This window comes from Notolepis coatsorum (assembly GCF_963971535.1).
Source record: "Notolepis coatsorum genome assembly, chromosome: 14".
In the NCBI taxonomy this organism is placed as follows: domain Eukaryota; kingdom Metazoa; phylum Chordata; class Actinopteri; order Aulopiformes; family Paralepididae; genus Notolepis; species Notolepis coatsorum.
This window is the reverse complement of record NC_140178.1, coordinates 66,434,170-66,458,570: the sequence shown is the minus strand read 5'-3', so window position 1 is coordinate 66,458,570 and position 24,401 is coordinate 66,434,170. Positions and strand designations below refer to the sequence as shown.

At 44.0% G+C, this 24,401-nt stretch overlaps 1 protein-coding gene across 1 annotated transcript; it reads right to left on the bottom strand.

Annotated features, from left to right (window-relative positions):
* Positions 1–13,769: 13,769 nt before the first annotated feature.
* On the bottom strand, positions 13,770–24,019 carry LOC311240856 (cytochrome P450 2K1-like). The gene is made up of 9 exons (XM_084329449.1): positions 23,808–24,019; positions 22,053–22,215; positions 21,605–21,754; positions 21,344–21,504; positions 19,583–19,762; positions 17,278–17,419; positions 15,100–15,284; positions 14,240–14,381; positions 13,770–14,045 (listed from the first exon to the last, which is right to left on the bottom strand). The coding sequence occupies exons 1-9, from the start codon at positions 24,015–24,017 to the stop codon at positions 13,858–13,860; spliced, it is 1,521 nt and encodes a 506-aa protein (XP_084185575.1). The 5' UTR covers positions 24,018–24,019; the 3' UTR covers positions 13,770–13,857.
* Positions 24,020–24,401: the final 382 nt, after the last annotated feature.

Sequence of the window (24,401 nt, the reverse complement as noted above, 5' to 3'; positions counted from 1 at the left end):
GGCTCTGCGCTACAGACCCCCGACTCAATTCACGGGTGAGCTTGATGCACGACCAGCCCAGAGGAATAGCACCTGGATACGCGGGCCATGGTACCCAGCAGGTACCAGCCCACCAAGAGGCGTAAGAGGAGACTCGCCTAGGAGGCCTCTCTTCCAACGCTCACCGATGTGCCAGCCATCCATGGCATCATACATTGGCACACCGACGTTTCCGGACTTCACCCACGAGAACAGAGCACAGTACACGGAGCTACGAATGTGCTTAGAGACAATGATGTCCGATGTAACTGACGAACCGTACAAGTATGCTATCCTACTGAAGCACCTCAAGGTGCCCCGAACGCACAATATAGCGCTGGCCTATGCCACCTCTACTACCCCATACACAGCGGCTCTAGCAGCACTCGACCAAAGATATGGACGCATATGGGATTACGTAATACAAGAGATAAGGCATATCGACCGCCTACCCCCAGCCACAGACAATCGCTCACTAGATGACCTGTCTATCAAGGTACAATCCCTGGTAGGGATGCTGGGGGCGCAAAGAGAAAAGGGTATGCACGAACTGTACGCGAACTCTAATGTCGAGAGGATTTTAGAGAAGCTTCCGCCCGCCCGACAAGAGCGCTTCAGGCGGCAAAGAGACCACCGCGATCCTAACGGTCCCGAGCCATCCCTCCTAGACCTAGCCGACTTCCTGGCGAGAGAAGTCAACAGCCTACGGTTGGATACGTTCATGCGGAGCACCCCAAGCTCCAGAGAGGGACCTAGGAGAACAAACGATGGCCGAAGATTGGTGACCGTCATGCACCAATCAGAATCAGTACCGAGCAGCAAGAACCACAGTACCCCCTCGATGAAAGAGAAGTGGAAGATGGTGTGCCCGTACTGCGAAAAGGAACACTGGTTGTCACAATGTGACACGTTCAAGAAGATGACCGCCGACGAGGTGGGTCAATGGATAAAGTCCAACCGACGCTGTTACCGATGTGCGCGCAGTCACATGGCAGCCGACTGCCGCTTAAAGAAGAGGTGTAGTCGGTGTGACTAGATGTCCTACACGACAGTAACAGAAGAAAGCCTGCACCCTCAAGCAGCACAAAGGCAAGTGTTATGTACATTGACCCCGCCAGCAGCGGGGGCGCCCGAGTGCTCTTAAAGGTGGTCCGCGTAACACTGAGTTACCAAGACAAGGTCATGGACACTTACGCCGTCCTTGACGACGGGTCAGAGAAGACCCTTCTCCTCGCATCCGCTGCGGCCCAGCTGGGGCTGCGGGGGAGCGAAAACCAGATGACGATTCGGACAATAAGAAGAGATCTAAAGACGATAAAGGGGCGAGAATGTCTCCTTCACTATCGCAGCAAGCGGGCAGCCAGAGAGACGGTATAGGATTACTAACGCTTTCACCAGCCAAGAAATAGGCCTGTCGCAGTACACCTACCCCATCGCCAAGCTGATGGATAAATATGTGCACCTGCGTCAACTACCTATCCCGCTCATAGACGGTGCCACCCCGACCCTGCTGATAGGCTCCGACCACGCAGACCTCATAGTCCCGATAGACCGGGTCCACACAGGGCCCAGAGGCTGTCCTGCAGCAGTCGAGACCCGCCTAGGATGGACATTACAAGGCCCCCTCGCTAATTCTCTTAACCGAACAGCAGCCACTAGCTGCCTCCACTCCAGAGTGACAGAAGAAGACACCACCCTCCTACAGCATGTCGAGAGGCTATGGACACTAGAGACAATGCCCTTTAAGAACGAAAAGAAAGACCTTCGTTCCAAGGAAGACATTTACGCCATAGCACTCCTCGAGCAAGGGACAAAGAGAGTCAAAGTCAACGGAGTGATGAGATACGCAACTCCACTCTTGAGGCGAGAGGGTATGCCTACCTTCCACGCCCCAAAAGAAGCGACGGAGCGGTATCTATTGAACACAGAGCGGCGCCTAGCCAGAGACCCCGCTCAAGAGACTGTGTACCGCGCTGAGATTAACAAGCTAATCACAGCGGGACACATAAAGGAAATTGACATTAAAGAGGCCGATCAGACGACCGAATCATGGTACGTGCCGCACCACAAAGTCCACCACAACGGCAAGGATCGTATTGTGTTCAACTGCAGCTACCAGATCGGATCACAAAATCTGAATAAAGAGCTCTTGCCCGGCCCAACACTCGGCCCCTCCCTACTAGGCGTGTTACTACGTTTCCGCCAGGACAAGGTGGCCATCAGCGGCGACATCAAAGGGATGTTCCTGCAGGTGAGACTAGTGGAGGAGGACAAGCCCCTGCTGCGGTTCCTATGGAGAGAGAGGATCGGGGATGAGCAACCAGCCATCTATCAATGGGAAGTCCTCCCTTTCGGAACCACATGCAGCCCATGCTGTGCTACGTTTGCACTGCAAAAACACGTCGCAGAGGACCCAGCAGCTGATGAAGAGGTCCGAAAAAGTGTAGAAAATAGTTTCTACGTGGACAACTGTCTGCAAAGCGTCTCGACGCCAGAAGAAGCCGAGGCCCTTCTACTCAAGCTCCGCGCCTCCCTGATCAAAGGCGGCTTTGATCTCAGGCAGTGGGCCAGCAGCGACCCGCAAGTATTGCGCAGCCTCTCCCCCGAGGACAAGGCAGCAAGCAGCGAGACCTGGATGGCGACCATCCCAGGAGAAGCCCAAGAAATGACATTAGGACTAGTCTGGCGCTTCAAAACAGACTCGCTCCATTATAAACACACACCCCTGACCAAGGAGCAGGGAAGGTCGACTGCACTACCGACCACCAGACTGAGTGTATACAGAACACTCGCCAGACAATATGACCCGTTGGGATGTATTCTACCTTACACCACCAGGGCAAAAATGATTGTAAGAGCGTTATGGGACAAGGACCAGAGCTGGGACGACCCCATACCCGAACACCTTGCATCCACATGGAGAGAGTGGGAGACGGAACTCAGCTCACTCCCAGGTGTTAACATATGCCGCAGCTACTTCCCACCCACAGTGAGGCCGGAGACGTGCCAGATGGACCTGCACGTCTTCAGCGACGCCTCCGAAGTAGCCTACGGTTCGGTGGCCTACTTGCGTGCCCGAGAGGAGGGAGGAGAAATACATACTGCTTTCATCCTGGCTCGCTCAAGAATAGCCCCACGAAAGCAACAATCTATCCCGCGTCTAGAGCTCTGCGCAGCCCTAGCAGGAGCGCAACTCGCCACGTTAATCCAACGTGAACTCACCATTCCGGTGCAAAGAACAATCTTGTGGTCAGACTCCACGACAGTACTCACATGGATCCGGTCTGATTCGTGCAGATACAAGGTCTTCGTGGGAGTCAGAGTCACAGAGATTCAAGATTTAACAGAAGTAGCAAGCTGGAGGTATGTGGACACAAAACACAACCCAGCTGACGTCATCACCCGGGGAATGTCCCTGGATGACCTCACCCGTCACAACCTATACAGTGACGGGCCAGAGTTCCTCAAGCTCCCGGAAGAAGAGTGGCCTACACCCACCCCACGGGAAGCGAGTAAAGAGGAGGCAGAAAACAAGAAATCTATGTTCTGTGGATTGAACACACTCGTCTCCACAGACCCCGACATAGACGATTGCCTCACCCTAGAGAGTGCGCAGCTAAAGACATTCCTGTGGCACCACCCAGAGGTTCAGCTCACTACTGACATTACTGCAGCTGACTACGAAGAAGCAGAACTTCTTCTACTACAACGAGCCCAGAGAGACTCGTTCCCCGATGAGCTAGACTGTCTACAGGGAGCAAAGCCTGTCCCATCAGACAGCAGACTGCTCCACCTAGCCCCCGAGAGCGACGCCCATGGTCTCATCAGAGTGGGTGGTCGTCTGCGGAGAGCTCCAGACTTACCGGATGACGTCAAGTACCCGATAGTCTTAAACAGCCGACACAAGGTCACAGAGCTGATCATAAAGAAATACGACGAGGATGTGCATCACGCCGGGGCAGAGAGAGTCTTCGCGGAGATCAGACGTCGTTATTGGATACTGCAAGGGAGAGAAGCAGTGCGGCGCTTCCAGCGAACCTGTCTAGACTGTCGTAAGTGGCGAGCGCAGCCCAGTATACCCCGGATGGCTGACCTACCTCCCTGTCGCCTCCGACTCGGCAACAAGCCTTTTCACTCCACCGGTATGGACTGTTTCGGCCCGCTGTATATAAAGAAAGGAAGAGGAACCGAGAAGCGGTGGGGTATTGTATTCAAATGCATGACCACCCGAGCGATGCATATAGAACTCCTTCCAACCATGAGCACAGACTCATTCCTTATGGCCTTCCGAAGATTCACATCGCGGAAAGGTAAACCGTCTATATTGTTGTCTGATCACGGGACAAACTTCAAAGGCGGAGAAAGAGAGCTGAGAGAGAGCTTCCAAGCTATGGGCCCAGAACTTAAGACCCACCTCGCTCCATACCAGATTGACTTCCAGTTTAATCCCCCGAACGCACCTCACTTCGGTGGAACTTGGGAACGAGAAGTACATTCAATAAAGACAGCCCTGTACGCCGTGCTTGGGGCCCAGACCGTGGCGGAAGAAGTCCTAATGACAGTCCTCACGGAGATCGAGGGAGTATTGAACTCAAAGCCCCTCGGTTACGTCTCAAGTGATGTAGCAGATGTCGACCCAGTCACCCCCAACACACTCTTGATGGAGCGGCTGGACCCCGCGCTACCACAGACAATGTACAGGCCTGAAGAAGCGAACGGCCGAAGAATGTGGAGTTACAGTCAAGTATTGGCTGACAAGTTTTGGAACAGCTTCCTACTCCACTACCTACCGTCTCTACAGACCCGCCAGAAATGGGTGAAAGAGAGAGACAATTTGACAGAAGGAACAGTCGTCATGATTATCGACCAGTCACTACCCCGAGCTATGTGGCCGGCTGGCCGCGTAAGCAAAGTGATCACCGGTGCCGACGGAAAGGTCCGAGCAGCCGAAGTGCTCGTCCAAGGGCGGATCTACACCCGACCCGTGGCGAGGCTAATAGAACTGCCAAGGCTCCCCGATACCATCGATGACGACCATGACCCCATGACTTTGTGAACTGACAGACCCCTCACAACAGACATTGAGTAGTGGACAGTGCGGTTAATCTGTCTCTGTTTAGCTAATTAGGTGGGACTAATTAGGGGGCGGCTGTTACAAAGGATCAGATTAAACCGAATATATATATTTATTTATTGATATATATTGCATAGTATTTGTATATCGTTTGATATCCCCTGTATATTCCTTGTACATATACACGGAATATCCCTTTAGCCCAGACCATAATATTTCATTCTCCTATTGGACAGCGGTCCACCGGCGCCAGGGACCGGCCTCCGGAGCCAGGTTCAAAGTCACCGTCAAGATGTGTCTGGACATGCCCGGCCTTGCCCAGGGATACGCGACAGAAATGAGATTGGAACTAGTTTGTTTACCGTGCGTATAAATACGGCGCAGGTGAATATAGAAGCCCCTTCGTCCATTTAGTATGTTACCGATAAGTTGAAGCCTCACCCACGATACAACGTGCGGTGAAGTATGGCCTGTTTGGCCCCAGAATAGAGCATTGAGACCGCGTGCGAATTAATAACTGAATTGTCAGAGTTTGGCGCTATACCGTCGAGTGCGACATATTTCTATTAAGTCATTAATAGTCTATTTGTGTATAGTGTATCGTGCGGTTAAAGTTCTACAGTGACCAGCATCTCCAACGCTTCCTCGTATTAGCTAGAGTTCTTATCCAGGCTGGGCTGACCACATGGCACTTTCACCCGAGGAGACCTAGACGAGAACCGTATGGACATGTACACTGGATTAATCTACCCGATGACTACATAGCCCTTTGCGGCTGGAATATATTTGCTTTGGTCCTGTAATTTATGGAGCGGATAATCGCCGACGCCTGCACGTGTTGGATTTACCCCGCGAGGAGTCAAGTCGAGTCGGCGCTTCAGAGAGCCTGAGGCCGACTAGCTTTCTTCACTGTGGAGCTACAGTCTACAAGAGAACCAAGCTGTATTCGTCTGTGGATCAAGAGGCTACTGCACCGGCTTCTGTACCTGAGGTCTCCTTAGTCATCGTTGACCAGACGTCCTACTACCGACAGATCTTCTACCCCCGCTGGCTTACAACCAGGGGGAACCCCTTCCAGTATCTCCCGCTATATTACTAGTGTACCATAGATATAATTCCCTAAGATTCAGGTTGTATAATTACCTCCTGCATAACCAGAGAATGGACATTCGTTATTGATTTGCCTACGCATACTCCTTTGCCTTACAAGTGCATTCAAAGAATAATGTAAAGTATCCTATGTACCTTTTGCTCCATTAAATACTTGATTATACCTTTGTTTGGAACCGATTTCATTGTGGGAAGTGTTCATCATATTCATATATCGTGTACTGTATGGCCAGTAATTAAAGTACATAAAGCGGTAGTGGTTTAATGATACCATACTTATCAATACAGTCAGGGAATTGTACCCCTCAGCTACAGAGACCATTGACCGGAGTTAGGCGGGAGCTGTTCCCTTCGTTCGCATATGCTAGGTAGAGCACCTTGAAGCGGATTCGCAGCGATGGGGAGCCAGTGCTGGTCCCTAAGAAGTGGGGTAACATGGGCTAAATTTGGTAGGTTGGAGATCAGGCGGGCGGCTGCGTTCTGAATGAGTTGAAGTGGCTTGGTGGCGGTGGTCGGTAGACCAGCAAGAAGTGCATTGCAGTAGACGAGACGAGAGATGAGTTGGGTGGCTTCTTTTGTCAGGAAGGGGCGGATCCTTCTGACATTGCTCAGGAGGAATCTGAAGGTTCTGGTTGTTGCAACGATTCTGGTTGTTGTGACATGGTTGGTCAGCGGGGAGGATTTGGCCAGCAGGTGAAGCAATTCTGTTTTGCCTATAGGCTCAGTTTTAGGTGGTTGGTCGTCATCCAGGTGGAGATGTCGGACAGAACAGAGACACTCAGAGACATGGATATCTGAGGGAGGAAAGGACTCAAAGGAGAGGAAGAGTTGAGTATCATCGGCATAGCAATGATACGAGAAGGCATGAGACGTGATAATGGGTGAGAAGAGGAGGGGTCCAAGGACCGAGCCCTGGGGGACGCCTAAATATTAAAGGCAACCAACTTGTGTCTAGCCACGCCCAACTTGCGTCTAGCCACGCCCCTGCGGCGACGCGGCAGCATTATGTAGCAGTAATCCCCCCTTTTTTACTATCCAGAACTAGCTCAACTGGCAGCGCTGCATTGCTGTGGATCCTACGGTCCGTTGCTGGCAAGTTCGATTCCCTTCATTTTTTTTTCTTCTTTTTTTTAACGTGCATTCATTTGCCGTTAAGTTTAGGCATGTTAACTTTAAGCATTGTTTCGGAGTTGGTTAAGGTTAGGCATTGTTTTTCGGAGTTGGTTATGGTTAGAAGGGTTAAGTTTAGGCGCTGTTAAGGGGCTGGTTAAGGTTAGAGTTTGTCTTAGAGAATGGCAATATTCTTTCGGAGTTGGTTATGGTTAAGGTTAAGGTTAGGCATTCTTTCGGAGTTGGTTATGGTTAAGGTTAAGGTTAGGCATTGTTTCGGAGTTGGTTATGGTTAGAAGGGTTAAGTTTAGGCGCTGTTAAGGAGCTGGTTAAGGTTAGAGTTTGTCTTAGAGAATAGCAATAGACAGCCTATTTCCGCGCTGCAGCGCGAGGCAATAGACAGCCTATTTCCGCGCTGCAGCTCTCTCGCGCTGCCGCGGTCACATGGGCGTAGTGGCCAATCAGAGAAACGCTAAACACAAGATGGTTGCCGAAAATATTCACGCCTTGGGGACACCCGTCTGAACGGGCGGGGGGTGGGAAAGAGTCCCTCTCCATGATATTTGGTAGGAGTGGTTGTCGAGGTAGGATGTCAGCCATGCCAGTGCAGAGCCAGCCACTCCCATTCCTGCAAGGGATGTGAGGAGGATCTGATGGTTGACTGTGTCCAAGGCCGCAGACAGGTCCAGGAGAATCAGGACAGAGGAGAGGCCCTTCGCTTTATAAATGGAAGTCTCTCACACTGCTGTGACACAAAGTTTAGCGAACAAGTAAGCCTGAGAATATCATGTCAGAAGCCACCTGGCCCCAACCACCACTTCCACCACCCTCACCTGGCCCCGACCACCTCCACTCTCACCTGGCCCCAACCACCACTTCCACCACCCTCACATGGCCCCCACCACCACCTCCACCCAGTGTGCGAACCATAGCATGGTCTTTGGGTGAGCCAAATAATGGGGGGTGCGCGGCGCCCCTCTCAGGTAGGAGTCAGACTGTTGGAGGATACTGTGATCGCAGACGTTAATGTAGCCTGTAGCCTGTAGGCCTTGTGTATGTATGTATGTGACAAATAAACCTTTTGAATCCTGTCATATATTCAATCAGTTTCAGTAACTACAGAACACATAATACTAGACAACTCACTTGTTGAGGTCCGGCCGTCTGGACGGTCTGGGCTTCCACAGCACATTCCATGATAAAAAAAAAGTATCCATTTAGTTAGATAGATGATAGATCATCATCCAACACTGTCTACAGTATCCTATCCTGTGTTCTGATACGACCGCAGGCGCCGGCACGGTCACCGGGCGTTGTAATACTAATAATAGTCTCCACCGGAGCAGCACCAGCAGCAGGTGTAATTGTAACGGCGTCGCCTGTGATCCCGCCTCCTGCTGCTCTGTCAGCTTCACTGTCTTCGTGAAACCAAAATTGGTTAGGCTTACTTGTTTTCGTTTTGAAGACATTATGCATTCCTGAGTGACCTTATTTACTGGCTGTCAAAACGATCACTGTGTCAACAAGTCACAGCACAGGTTACAAAGTGGGTCAAGTTTGATTTGTGCCGTGCGTGCGTGCAGGCTGCAGCGCCGCCGCGCTCCGAATGGTAATTGCAAGAATAGCATGCATGTTGCCATATTACGTGTGAATTAGTGCGCAAATCATTAATCATACATCCAAAATAGCATACGTTTATTATTATACACGATGATGATACAGAAAATTACAGAAAAATGAGAAATGCATGGCAAAAGTAGCATTTATTTTCAGTAATTTAGAGACCCCCAAGGGAGCTGATGTCTGATCTAGGGGAGCTATAGCGGACCCAGCTCCCCCCGTGGATCGCACCCTGCCTCCACCCTCACCTAGCCCCCACTACTACCTCCCCCCTCACCTGGCCCCCACTACCCTCACCTGGCCCCCACTTTACTGTTCACAAAGCCCTACGGCCTCTAGTCGTCTCCCTGTCCTTTACTGTTCACAAAGCCCTACGGCTTTACTGTTATTTATTTAGCATATATCTTATGTGGGGTTTTTGTTGCTTTGTAAAGCATCCTTGGGTTTCTTAAAAGATGCGATATAAATCCAAGCTATTATTATACAAGCGGTTACAGAGAGAAGTGTGTGTGCCGCTCCCATTGATGTCCAGTTCATTGCATGCCGAATAAAGACCTCTAAAGAGGTCCTGCATTATTATTAAAGGGGAACTATTTTACTATTTCTTTCACTATTTGGGCACTTTTACACAATTCCTGTGAGTCTATGGAACACCTCTGTAATATATATATTTTTTTTATTCATTGTTTTGTATTTCTAATCAAGTCCTCAAAAACAGCATTTTTCTACCTCAAGATCTCGAGCTGTTTTGAGCCTGGGCTAAACCACTGCGCAGCGTCGTCTTCGCCTGAACATTAACATGCAGCGGTGTCTTTATGACATCACATATAGGGCACATTTTCAAATGACTCAGTTCAGTGAGGGTGAATATTGTGAGAGGAGAATTGGAAGAATGCGCCAATATGAGAATTTTGAGACATAGATCATATTAATATAAGTTCACATAGCTAGGAAACAATGCTAAACACTCAAAAAGGCCATTTATAAGATAGTTCCCCTTTAAGTGGCCTGCACATCAGCTGACAAATACAAATGTCAGATACAGGGGTAGACTTGCAAGGAATTCGGTAGACAAACAATTCACATATCATATGGGCGAGCATGCCTCTGGAACACATGGGGAACTGAATAAAAGTGAAAGGCAACTTGGTTGTCTGTGTAAATGCGTGTGCCTAGGCATCCAAGAATGTTGCGTTCACTCAGCTAAGGACACGACTCTTGTCTGTGACTTTTATTAAACTTGTATTTCTTCATATAGAAATCCTTAGAAATCATAAAATTTAAGTATTGAAATGTATTTGTAATTTCTTTATTCAAGAAAATATAGTATGCAGCATACAGATTATGTATATATTGTTACACAAATGTAACATTATTTTGAATACACATGACTGATAATGAAAAATGTTAGCTTCACTTCCAGAGGAAAAAAGAAAAATAACAAATGCTTTTCTTTATTAAAGAAATTGTAAACCAACTTAATGGTACACAAATGACAATGACAGCAAATTCCTCTCCCATCTATGTGATAAAGATCAGCTACAGGCTCACAATAATCTAAACAGTTGTGCACACATTAATTTATTTGGACAGTTTTTGATTATTTTGATATGTTTTCAAGGGATATTAATTACAGCTTAATTGTGTAATTAATAATGAACTCTCAATAAATGTCTAACTAAATGTGTTCAGTTAAATGTAAGTTTCCCAGTGAAGTACCCCTTTAACTCTGACCAGAGTGACATTGAGTTCATATTTGCATTGCATTTATTTTAAATTTGTTGGACCTTATGGTGTTCTTGTTTTGTTCTTGACTTATTGTTATGTTTCTTCTTGACTTGTTTAAAGAAGACGTGTCCGGCCCATGGGGACATTAACGTGTGTTGTCGGGCCTTACAAATAAATTTATAATGTTGATTTTGCTAACCAACTAAGTGATAGCTCAGAATATCAAATATCATATACAGAGCTATACATATATCCAAATTGAACAAAGGAGGTGTAGTAGGTAAAGTCATTTTCCACCTAAAGTCTACAGAGCAAGTTGCAAAACATGTGTGAAGAAGAATACAAAATCAAATCCAATTTTTTATTTTTTATTTCTTTTGAACAAATGTTTTTTATTTTCCCTTTTTTAACATAAAACTAGACACACAATACATTAACAGTAGAAATCCACAATAAATCACAGGACTATGACCGACATAATAATAACAATAATGACAGTCCAGTACTTAAATCAAAATAAATGTAGATTAAAAGATATACACATAATAAATACAATACAATACATATGCTCTTGCTTGCTCTTCCTCACTCTTTCCTTCTCCTTCTCTTGGACTATCCATCCATTATTCCGTTTAACGCCAGGGATTACAAGTTCATATGCTATCCTTTATCTTCTCCACCACATCTAACCAGATTGCTATGCTGGCTTCATTAACACCTAAAATTCCTGCGGTAGATATCTCTAGATAAATCACATAGAGATAGGTAAGAACCCATACCTTCCGGCACATTTTATCCGGTTGAATCCAGCGTGATGCTATCAGCTTTTTGGCAGCCGTGAGACCGGACAAAATTAGTCTCTTTACATGTACAGAGGTTGATAACTGAGTAACATCATTCAACAACAATACAGAAGGCAGTACAGGTATGGTCAGAAATAAAAATTCTGATAATTGAGTGGTTACTTCTTCCCAGAATATCTTAATAGGAGGGCATTCCCAATACATATGCATAAATGTACCAATATCACAGTTTAAACACAAGGAGCATCGAGGGTCTTGTTTAAGCCCCATTAGGTGCAAACGTCTAGGAGTTAAGTAAATCCTATGAATAAAATTAAGATTAATCTGTTGATGATCCGGGTTGCGTGACGACTTCATCCCAATCAAAATCTACTTCCAAGTTTGGTATATCCTTCCTCCAAACTAAGTCTAGGGCATCGGCGTATTTAGACCACTATCAGTAGGGCACGTGCCCTACTGATGATCATCTGTGCCCCACTGATACATTTTTTTTTTTTTTTTAACAAATGTTTTTTATTTTCCCTTTTTTAACATGATCAAATGATCATTTAACATGATCAAATAATTATTATAATATTTTTTACTTCGCTTTGAAATATTATAGTGAAATATTTTGCACTGCATTTATCTTGTTGAAATCCTCCAACAGGCTCTTTTTTGTAAGTTGACTGGTTTGCACACCAATAATACAGTGCAATAATAGAATAGTAGAATAGATAGTAAAATTATGCAATAGAATGGCCAGAGTAAAATAGTGCTACAGTACAATCAACAGCGGGGTGTATTAGAAGGCTATGGTGAAGAGGTACGTTTTTAGCTTATTTCTGAAAATATTAAGAGATCTAGCTTCCCTAATGTCCATAGGTAGTGTGTTCCATAACTTTGGTGCATAGTTGGCAAAGGCTGCATCCCTGATTTTCTTTAGACTGTGGCTTGGAACCTTCAATAGACCAGTAGTAGATGATCACAATGTTTATACTTTGTATATAAGGAGGAGGACCTTGAAATCAATTCTAAATGTTACCAGAAGCCAGTGTAGGTTACTTACTTGTAACTTCGGGTTTGATCCAAGGAGTAAGTTTCCCCATATTGCTCTGTAACATTTCTCTTTTTGTTATAGGACCGACTAGTAGGATTTCAGTTTTGCCCTCATTTAATTTTAGGAAGTTGTTCGTCATCCATTTGTTTATTGCTAAGAGACAGGCGGAAATGGAGTTTATAGCTGTGTGATAATTTGGTTTAGCGGAGATGTACAATTGTGTGTCATCTGCGTAATTATGGAAACATACATTGTGCTTTCTAATGATGTCTCCTCAATGTTCAATGTTCAATGCAATGTTCAATGCAAGTAAAGCACTTTAAACTTTAAGTATGACTAAATGCTTTCTTGACTATATATATAGTAACTGTTCCAAAATGCATAGATTTGTATGTATTTTAGGGGTTTGGGTGGCTAGCTCTTTTTTTTTTTTTAAACTTTATTTTTTAGCGTTTATCGCTTTTCTGGTCAAGCATGACCGACAGTTGTAGAGTGAAACGGGAGGGAGAACAGGGGAAGACATTCGGCAAATGATGGCGGGTCCGGGAATCGAACTCGGAGTCAACCAGAACCGTGACGCAGCACGGCTCCTCCCGACGCAGAAATAGCGCCGAGATACGCGGTGAGCTACTGGAGCTCCCCGTGGCTAGCTCTTTTTAATATAAATGTCAGATTGTTTTATTTATTTCATAGATTTCTATGCATTTCAGGAGTTTGGGGGGCTGGCTCCCCAAAATAATTAAATAACATAACCCTAACCTAACCCTAAAACCGAAATAAAGTAAAAAAAAAAAAAATAGTTACAAAATCCACCCATTTCGCCCAAAAAAACGGCCAAAACCGGCCAAAGTTTTTTCATCGTTTTTGGTGCCCTTCTGTGCCCTACTGTAGTGCTGGGTCTAGATACGCCCCTGGTCTAGGGGAAGGACATCATATCAGGACGTAAGTAAGTGACGATAAAAGTCAGAGACGAAGCCTCTCGATGTCTCCTTTTCCAATTTATTTGTAAGGCCCGACAACACACGTTAATGTCCTCATGGGAAACATCACAATAAATCAAGAACAAAACAAAAACACCATGAAGTCCAATTTTTTTTTTTTTATAAATAAAATAAATGAATGCAACACTCCCAGACATACCCCACGTGAAGGTAAGAAAAAACTCACTAAAACCTAGCAATAGGAAAAAAATGCACCACAGGCAATGTGGAGGAGAGAAACCATAGAAGGGCCGTTCAAGGGGGGATAGAGGGTTCCTATCCCTTTTCATCCTGCTTGTGTGAAGAAGAGGGTTCCTATCCCTTGTCATCCTGCCCCCTGGTGGAGGACAATGATCATTGGTTCCAGTGTCCCTCTCATAATCTGCTGACGGCACACAACTGGTGAGGGGAGGGGTTGAGGGTGAAGCCCACGGCCGGTGTCAGATCCAGTTCATCCTTCGTTACTCCAGGTGGAGGAGTGAAGCGAAAGAACTGCAGGAGGGAGGTGAAGAAGAGGAAGAGCTCCATCCTGGCCAGACTCTCCCCCAGACACACCCTGCGACCTGAGAATGAAATAGAATTATGCACAGATGTCAGGGATATCGATGACGTATGGCCTCAAAAACACATTATTATATTTACAATGCATACAGTGTAGTACACGTGTATAATGTTTTGAAAAGCAAATGACAAATGCATCAAAATCCTTGGAAATTATTTAATTTGACAATGATATGACAATGTAGGTCTACTGTACCGGCAGAGAAGGGCATGAATGCATCCCTTTTTACAAATGTGCCCTTCTCATCCAAGAAGTGGGCAGGGTTGAATGTGTGAGGGCTCTCCCATTCACTCTCATCATTAAGAACCGACATCAGCAAAGGATACACAGCTGTCCCCTGTTGTCACAAGTAAAAGAGGATGATCATTGGCAAATACTCTTACTCTACTTTTTAAAGCTGCAATAATTATTTTCAGACCACTAGAGGGCAGCAGGCTGCCACTGTAAACAACGCTTTTCCCCAAAAGAAAGCCTTTTACTATTATTTAGTTCCCTGAGTGCCAAATAGATGTAGTTAGTTAGGTACTGTAGTTGCTAGCAAATTGTAAATAGTACCACTGCATTCCTCATCCTTGAACATTTAAGATTAGCAATCATAATCAAGATTCTAGGTGGTCTCTAGAACATCTACTACATCTACAGCTACTGGTTGCGTTTTGGAAAATATATCCATAGGTCAAATATTATGTGATGGCCCTATAGCCAAAAGCCTTCCTTAGGACATGCTCTAACAGTGTGCCAAAGTTCATGCTTGTATCATCAAAGGCACAATATACGAGATTTGCTGGGAAAATAATTTTTTTTAAACGCATAGGTTTATAAATTAGGTGGAGCTAACACATGGGCCAGGTTTTGTCAACAAAGAAAATAAATAATGGAATAACAACAGATTGGCTGCTGGTGGCGCAGGGTTGATCAATCAGGACACTATAACTCAATGAGAGGTTTTGAAATGTGAAAACTACTGTCAGAAAATAGTCATTAAAGCTGCTTTAAGTAACATTCATTTTGAAATGACCAATGTGCTGAATTTGTTGGTCAGCACCATATCTGACCTTCTTGATGAAGAACCCCTGGAATGTTACATCTTGGCTGGTGGTGTGAGGGAGGGACATGGGGAGAATGTTGGCCAGTCTCTGGGTCTCATGGATGACAGCATCAGTGTAGGGCAGGCTCTTCCTGTCTTCTGCCAGGACCTGACGACTTCCTATCACCCTGCTCAGCTCCTCCTGAACCTGGTCTGAAGAAACAAGGGAGTAAAACAAACTAGCCTGTATCTGCCATTCTGCCACATGTGATTCTGAGGGAATCAATTATAGGCACTACTAATTATTTAATTTACTTAATTAAACCCTTCAGAAGTTCAAGTTTCTTGTTGTCATACAAAAATACAGAATACTTTTATATGAAATGCTTCTCTCTGTTTTGCTCCCGAGAGTGTGCTAGATAAAAATAGATAAGTATAAAATAAGTATAATAAGTTTAAAATAGAAGTCAAGTATGTAAACAAGTGTTCAATATACATATATACAATATACAATGCAGAGTAGAAAAGGTAACTGAGTTGCAATACAATATACAGTACAATGCAGAAATGGGATGAGGTACAATTTAGGCCGGGTAAGGTGTAATGAGGTATGAGTTGTAGTGCAAATCTCTTTACCAATAAATATAAAGTGTGATAAGTGTCTAAAGTGGGTAAAGTGGGTGCTGCAGTGAGTTGTTTGTTTAAAGTGAATGTGTGCGTGTGGATGTGTGTGCTGTGAGTATATTTGATGGTTTGTTACATAGTGTTATTGTCATTGAGCATCCTGATGGCCTGGGGATAGAAGCTTCTTCTGAGTCTCTCTGTGCTTGCCATGAGACTCCGGTATCGCTTGCCTGACCGCAGCAGTTCAAAGAGGCAGTTGTTTGGGTGGCTGGAGTCTTTGATTATTCTCTTAGACTTACCCATGCAACGCTTGAAGATGGGCCATTTAAGTCCTTTTTCTCTGATTATCCCACATTTAGTTATATAGTCAATCCAAATAATTGGATGACTGATGGATACAAAAGCCTCTGCAGCCATTTTGAGTGAGAGGAAGAAGTGACTGTTAAATTACTTGACAAGGAAGGAAACTCTGAGACAGTAAAGGAATGATTGTAAGAAGAAAAGCCTTTTTCAGACGACTGTTATATCTGTTATACAGATATAAGCCAATGTCTATGTTCATATTCCATTAGTTTCTATGTTGGTCCTGTTATGTCAATTACTGAATGCTGAGACGCGACAGGGAGGGTTTCCATCATCTCACCAGGACGCGACAGGGAGGGTTTCCATCAGCAGGACACCTGTTAGGCCTACCTATTATGGCAAGGGTAAACCTGTTCCATTTTGTGACCTCTGTGTTTAGAAGCTCTGTATAATGACCATAATGTTGACTTTAATATTAACAGTTTGATTTTATGGACGAGCCAGGTAAGATGGATAAATATCTTTTAAAAGATTTTAAAGGAACACATTTTGGGAAATACACGGCTATCTTCTCCAGAGTCAGACGGGAAGATTGATATAAATGAACCCATATGCGTCAGTTTTGTTGTTCTTCTTCACTTTAGTATCACAAAGTATTTCTTCACTTTTGACAGAGCTAGGCTAGCTGCTCCCTACTGCTTCCAGTCCTATTGGACGCACAGAGATGAAACTGACTCTGGGGAAGATGGCAAATAAGTGTATACTCCAAAATGTTGGAGAGTTCCTTTAAAGCATCAGTTATCTGAAATCTTGAAATGGACTTATATGGTTCTTTATTTGACAGATAAATATGGTCAAGAAGAAAATTATTCCATTTGAAAATACTGCACCCCAACCAGCTATAAGGTAATTAGCATTTTTATAATTTCCTCATTTAAATGTTTTTTTTATAGATTTGTTAATGGAGTTTTTATTTATTTTTCTCCATAATATGATTCATTTAAAAAAATATATTTATTTTTTATTTTTTTTGAAATGTAAACAAACTTATAGTGCTACCAGACATTATGTGCTTGTTATACAAGCATACTAACAGTTAACATATTTTTTATTGTACCTAGACACATTTAGACAATATCACGCACCATCCGTATTCCTTGTGCCTACTGTACATCTTAGTACATAATAATATAAATGAATAGTTTAACCATATATAACGATTACATCTGAACAGTGAATTGAATGTACATTTTTGCAATGCATTTATCTTGATCCTTACCTTGTATTAGTGGATATTTGGCCATGAACAGCAGACCCCATCTGAGTGTTGTTCCTGTGGTGTCAGTTCCAGCAGCAAATAGGTTGAACAGTGAGAAAAGCAGGTTATTCTCATGGTAGTGAGAATCTAGGATGCGAGATTCCTGAGAAACAGAGACCAGACCAACGTGTTGGAAAACATTGGAAACATATATGTATACAATATATATGTGGGCAGCAATGCTGTACACATTTAATTTGAATTAAAGGGGAACTACGCTCAATTAAAAAATTCTAATATGTTTTTCCTATATGGTCTAAGAATATTAGTGAACACAAACAACTCTCTCAAATCCCAAAACTATAGTTAAAACTAAGATTTGTGATTGTCTTTGTATGCAGATGACCTGCGTATGTATGTAACAAACCCTTGTAAGTCCTTCCCCAACATAATGTCTATTTTTAAAATATATGGATTTTGTCTAAAAATGTATGGTTACCAATCAAAGAGGCTGCCCCTCACAGATCATCAGATACTTACTTACTTACTTACTTACTTACTTACTTACTTAGGCCCATCGCTCCCAATGGAGCATAGGCCCTCTACGACTTTTCTCCATCCAACACGGCATTGGGCTGTCCTTTCTGCCTCCCCCCAGCTAGTTCCTTGTCTCTTGAGCTCCGCCTCAGTGTCCCGCCTCCAGGTGTTCTTAGGCCGCCCTCTCTTCCACTTCCCCTGGGGATTCCAAGTCAGGGCCTGTCGTGTAGTACTGGTAGACGGTTTCCTCAAAGTGTGGCCTATCCATCCCCACTTTCGTCTCAGGATCTGCTTCTCCACTGGTTCCTGTCTTCCTTTCAGCCATAGTTCCTCATTCTTGATTTTGTTTGGCCACCGGATCCCAAAAATGCGTTTCAGACAGCTGTTCATAAAGGTCTGTATCTTCTGCAATGTTCTTTTCGTCATTCTCCAAGTCTCTGAACCGTAGAGAAGGACGGATTTTACATTTGAATTGAAGAGCCGCACTTTGGTTGTCATGGTGATGTCCTTGGAGGACCAGATGTTCTTCAGAATGATGAAGGCTGCTATGGCTTTGCCTACTCTGGCTGTGACGTCGCCGTCTGTGCCGCCCTTCTTATCCAAGATGCTGCCTAGGTAAGTGAAGGAGTTGACTTCCTGTATGGATTCATCACCTACTGTGACTGTGTTGTTGGTAGAGGTGTTGATCATCATTAGGTTGGTTTTCTTCCTGTTTATTCTCAACCCAGTCTCAAGGGATGTAGTTGCCAGCTTGGTTGTCTTGTCCTGCATCTGGTTGTAGTTGTGTGACAGGAGAGCCAGGTCATCAGCAAAGTCGAGGTCATCCAGTTGTGTCCATAGGGTCCACTGTATGCTGTTTTTCTTTCCTTTTGTGGTGGTCTTCATAATCCAGTCTATGACTAGGAGGAAGAGAAAGGGCGATAGGAGGCATCCCTGACGCACACCGGTCTTGACCTCAAAACTCTCTGACAGTTGGCCTGCATGTAAAACCTTGCATGATGTTCCTTGATAGGTGTTTTGAATCAGAGTGATGATTTTCTTTGGGATACCATAATGCCTCAGCAGTTTCATCAGATAGGGTTGGAAATATCTGAAGTACCTTTGTAGAATATTTGAAAGAGAAACTAGATGCCCCACAGAATTGAGGCATCTACCTCTTTTTTATTGTTTTCTTCTTTGTCTTTCTTTTCTTTTCTTTTTTTAATTGTTGTAAAAATACTATTTGTATAAAGTCATCGGTTCAGGAAAAGACGCGTATAGGCTTGTAAAGATGGCGACGCAAGGGGGGCGTCTTCAGATTTGTCCACTCTGGGAGCCGGTCTCAGTAAATAGCGTATTCAGGCTCCCAGAACGCAGTTCCGTGTGGATGAAAGGTGCATACGAACGATAAAATACTTTGACTGATATGACCGAAATTCGTCTGGACATGGCCTAAAGCTGTTCCATAGACCATGAATTGGGAAAGGTGTTAAAGGGGACCCTGACAACACCCAGGAGAGTGTTCTGAGTATATGGGTACATTTTCTGTTTCAGAACTGAGAACACTACTATAGAATAAAGCATTTGGGTATAAATTCTCTAACAAATATTTTGCGGTTCCACAAAATCCCATTATTGTCAATGGAGGAGTTCCAGACTATATACCTGATGAGATCAAAAGTTTGAGTCTTACTTCTCTGTCTGGCTTTGAGAGAGTGTAGTTCATGTACAAATATTGATAGCACTTTTCTAAGCCATGGAAATAAAATATTGGAATTCTTAATTTAGCTGGTGTTGTTGGGCAACATACCTCCTCTTGCTGTGTGCGGACCAGAAATGAGTCCACAAAACATCTGGACATCAGAGGGTTCAGAGTCTCCTTCAGATGTGTCACCAAGTCCTTCACATCCCTTGTGGTTATTTCAATGTTTTTCCTCACCAGCTTCAGGTTCTTGATCCAATATCCCAGCCATGGAAATATGTTGTACAACTAACATAATAAGCAAAAGAAAGATGAGGATTAACACACTCCCGGCCAACCACGGACATGTCCGTGTTTCGGCGCCATGCTTAAAGGGCCAACCACGGACATATCCGTGGCTAGGTTGTTTTGGCTTTTATACCATTTTAATAACCTAGTCAATGTCACCGAGCGGCACTGCAGAATTACCCTACTCTTGGAATTCGGAAAAGTGCATTACCGCCCAGATCCTCGTAGGGGCGCTGTCTCGATAATGCAGTGTTCCCTGTGGCAGAACGGTGTATTTTCTTTTTATTATCTTGAATGGAGTTTCCTGTTAGGATGAATCTATGCGTGTAGCATGTAGCATGGAATACGTTTTGGGACGCGGAATTCAGTACGCAGTAAAGGAATATATCATCAGCCAATGGACATATCGATCTACCAGATGGCGATCGATAACTGGGAAATCCTTTTTGCAGTCCAACCGGACAACAGTAAGAGCTTTTTCACGTAAATTACACGCTGATCAGGCCTTGTTATCATACCCAACCAGGCGATCAGCGAATTTGGCTACTGAGGCTAACGGCGTTATTGGTAATCAATAATCAGAAACAACGTCCCCCGCCCCCCCCCCCCCCCTTTCATGCATTCATGGTGGACCATGATACCGACAATATGCATTTAGATTTTTAGCTCTAGCTTCTGTAGGGCCGAAACGCCATTCGATTTAACGTTATTAGCTATTAGCCATGTATCTCGTTTTGCAGGAAATACCAGACCATGCAATCCCATATAACGTTCATATTCAAGACGCTATAAAATGGGAACGTATTGATGAAAAAATTATTTCTTTAAGCCATTTTGAAGGGACGGTTTATAGTGTCAATTGACAATGAGAATGGACAGATAGCAATAATATAAAGTATAGATTTAGCTCTACAAACAGCTTCACGGACAATGAAACCTTATTATGATATGCTGGCCTTATAGAGTGGGTCCGTCTAATACCCGTGGCCATCAATGTGTTAAGGGGAATATAAAACAAACAAGATCAAGATGTGGTTCACTTTGAATTCCATTTCCTTTGTCAGATGATATGTATATTAAATTAGGTTTTCAAACGAGAGCAGGGCAGCCAACACTGATATAATGTTTATTTTCATCTAATAGAATACAACAATTTAATAATATCAAATGAGACACAAAATTGCTGGACTTAAGCTCACTAATGTTATAACTGTACTAGCTAGCCAGTTTAGCTGGTTGATGACAGCTAAAAACTAGAGTGATATCATCAGGTATAAATCACACAGGAGAATGTTCTGTGTAATGAGTACTGTGTAATGATGTTTCAAAACTGAGAACAAACAGGACTGAGAATAAGTTTAATTTAAAAACTCAAACAAACATTCTGTAGGTCTACAAAATAAGTCGACCATTCATTGTCTATGGAGCAGCTCCAGAAATGTAATCTTACTTCCACACTCATATTCACAAATATTGATTTGTGAACATCTAGACCAAAGAAATAACATATTTTAAATCTCAATCTGGATGGTGATCTCCTTTAAAACAGCATCATATAAAAAGCATAAACATTTTGGTTACCTGTATTGATGGAGAACCTGCAATGCGAATGTTCTCACTCACTCTGTCCACCATGCCTTTGAATTGTGGGTCAGTGTATTCAAATCTGCTACCATACACAATCGATGAGATTATATTGGAAGCTGCATAATTCATTGGACATGTTGTATCAAATGCTTTCCCTGGTTAAAAAAAGAAACAGCAGTGAAAGAGAATGAAAGTGAAAAATGAAATACAATTTTATAAAATACAGTATGTATGATATAGATTTTAATTAACTACCTTCATGCCTTTCAAACACTTTGATCAGGTGGTGACATTCCTCTATGATTTTCTCCTCAGCTGCTTTCTTGCCCATTCCAAAGTCTTTGAGGTTAGTCAAGGCAAATCGTCTCATCTCTTTCCAAGAGTCTCCATTTGCAAACAGAATTCCTGTGTGAAATATCAAATATAGAGTCAATAGGTACAATGCCGTACAAACTGACCCAATAGTATTAGAACAAGAAAAAAATGGAAATATAAAATACTGTAAAAGAAGATGACAAAATTAAGTAGAATTATAATAAATTATGAACAGATGTTTTTTAATTATGATCATTTGAATTGGTACATTTTAATAAAGTTGTATAACAAGAGCAACAACAACAATAGCAATAATAATAACAATAATAATCTACTTATTTACTTCTACAATGAATTGAAAAGATTTGATAAGTAATGTCAATATTACCATGTCCTTTGCTGAGATCGTTACTAAAAGGGGAGATTGCTCTGTCTCCAAACTCTTCTGCTTGGTTGACCAGAGCCTGCTTGACAGTGCTATATCCTGCCAGGACCACCACTTTAGTGGGTCCAAAGTAGACAGTGAATACAGAGCCATATTTCTTTGAAAGCTGGAAAATGAAGCAGAGAAGTCATAAATAATCTCATATGATTTATCTTAGAATCATCTAATTATACTTTATCTCAGTGTTTCTCAAAGTGTGGGGTGCCCCTGAGCTGAACAAGGTTTTGACTGAAGTGTTGTCACAAGTCTTTGAACTCAGAGAGGAGATTCGGGTGTTCTTATGCAAGAAGCTGCTCACAAGTTCAGTGATGAACATTTTATGATGAAACTGGTCTATCTCAGCGATGAATTTGGAAAGCTGAATGAATTAAATCTTCAGCTTCAAGGTAAAGACAAACACCTACCTGACCTGGCAGACAGGATCAGTGCATTCACTTGAAAGCTGGAGGTGTGGGGCAGGCGCCTTGATCAAGCAAATACTGATGTCTTTGATCATCTGAATTTGCTGATAGTGTTTGTGAAGCCACCATAGTGATCCCCTGTCTCAAGCAACATATCTCTTCCCTGAGAGGATTTTAAATACTTCCCAAACAACAGTGCTAAGTGTGACTGTGTGATGGATCCAATCAATGCAGCAGGTTGGTATTTTCGCTCTGAATGCGCGCACCTCAGCCTACAACGCCGGGCTCGTGACAGGCAACATGGCCAAGCACAAGGCGGCGCGCTACAACCTATGGAGGGGCGGTACAGGGATAAGGTGGAGCTTCGTTTGAACAGGCTGATTCCAGGGGTATGTGGCAACTAAGGCCTCAGAATTACTACAAAGGCTCCTTGGCAAATACATAATAATAATAATGGTGTATTTATATAGCGCTTTTATCCAAAGCGCTTTAAAATGTTGTGCCTCACATTCACCCATTCACTCAGAGTCTCAGACATTCGCACACAGATGGCAGAGGTAACCATGCAAGGTGCCAACCTGCACATCGGGAGCAATTAGGGGTTAAGTGTCTTGCTCAAGGACGCTTCTACACGCTGCCTGGGAGGAGCGGGAATTGAACCGGGAACCGTCCGGAAAAAATGCACTTTTAGTGCTAACGTAATAGAGTAACATAGGTCTGAACTTGAGTTGTAGAAAAACTTGTTACTCAAGTTTTTCTGTAGTAGTTAGTAGTCCAGAGGTAGTATTTCCCCAGAAGGTGGTATGTTCCTCCCTCCCCAACACCCAGGCCGCCCTGCAATTTGCATACCGCCCCAACAGGTCCATGGAGGACGCCATAAACTTTAGTTTTGTTTTAAATCTTTTTATTTTTCATGAGGTTTCACATTCAATCGACAGATCTACAGAATGTTCAGTGTCACTCTCATGAACAATTTTGATTTTTTCCCCTTGTGCTCCCCACTCAATCCATTCTCCCATCTCTCACTCACACACACTGGGACATACACACACGTACACACGCGCATACAGGCATACACACACACACACACACACACACACACACACACACACACACACACACACACACACACACACACACACACACACACACACACACACACACCACACACACCACACACACACACACACACACACACACAGACACTAATCGAGTCACACCTGCACTCAACCCATAGTCATCAGGCTACTCTTCTAAAAGTATCAACACAATCAATTAATCCAAAAATGTTACTCACATCACAGAGGGTGTTGTGGGGTCTCTTGAGATCCAGCTGCAGTAAGTTACCAAGCAGGGGCAGTGGCCTGGGTCCTGGAGGCTCATTCCTCTTTTCCTGGGTGTTGGAGCTGGAGGAGAGGAGGTAGAAGACCAGCAGGAACAGAACAACCACCAGCAGGGTGGTGGAACTGGGGTAAAGGAAGAAGAGAGGATTTTCAGTTAGAGACATGGTTCTCCGCTAGCTCTAGTCCAACTAATGAAGAAACTCTGTGTTCACACAAGGATCAACAAGGCATATCACCATGGAGTAGCTGATGGACACACCCCTACCCCTAATTAGAGGCTCAGATGTCAACTATGGCTCTAGGGAAAGGGGAAGTACAATGTAGTCTGAAAAACAAGGGCGGACCCTCCAGGGACAGTATTTGGTAGCATCTGTGTGTGTGTCTGTGTGCATGCGTGCGTGTGTGTGTGTGTGTATGTGTTCATGTGTGCTTGTGTGTGGAGAGATCAGTGTTCAATGTTCTGATGGCCTGGGGGAAGAAGCTGAGCCTGAAGGCCTCTACATGCTACAGCAACTTCAAAGCAACTGCAACACAACATCGGCGCGATT

Coding starts and splice junctions, on each gene's coding strand:
- LOC311240856 (XM_084329449.1), bottom strand. CDS start 24,017: ATGTCTCTAACTGAAAATCCTCTCTTCTTCCTTTACCCCAGTTCCACC. Junction 22,216..23,807: donor CCCACAACACCCTCTGTGAT/GTGAGTAACATT, acceptor TTCATTTTCCAG/CTTTCAAAGAAATATGGCTC. Junction 14,382..15,099: donor AGGGGTTCTTCATCAAGAAG/GTCAGATATGGT, acceptor TTGTGACAACAG/GGGACAGCTGTGTATCCTTT.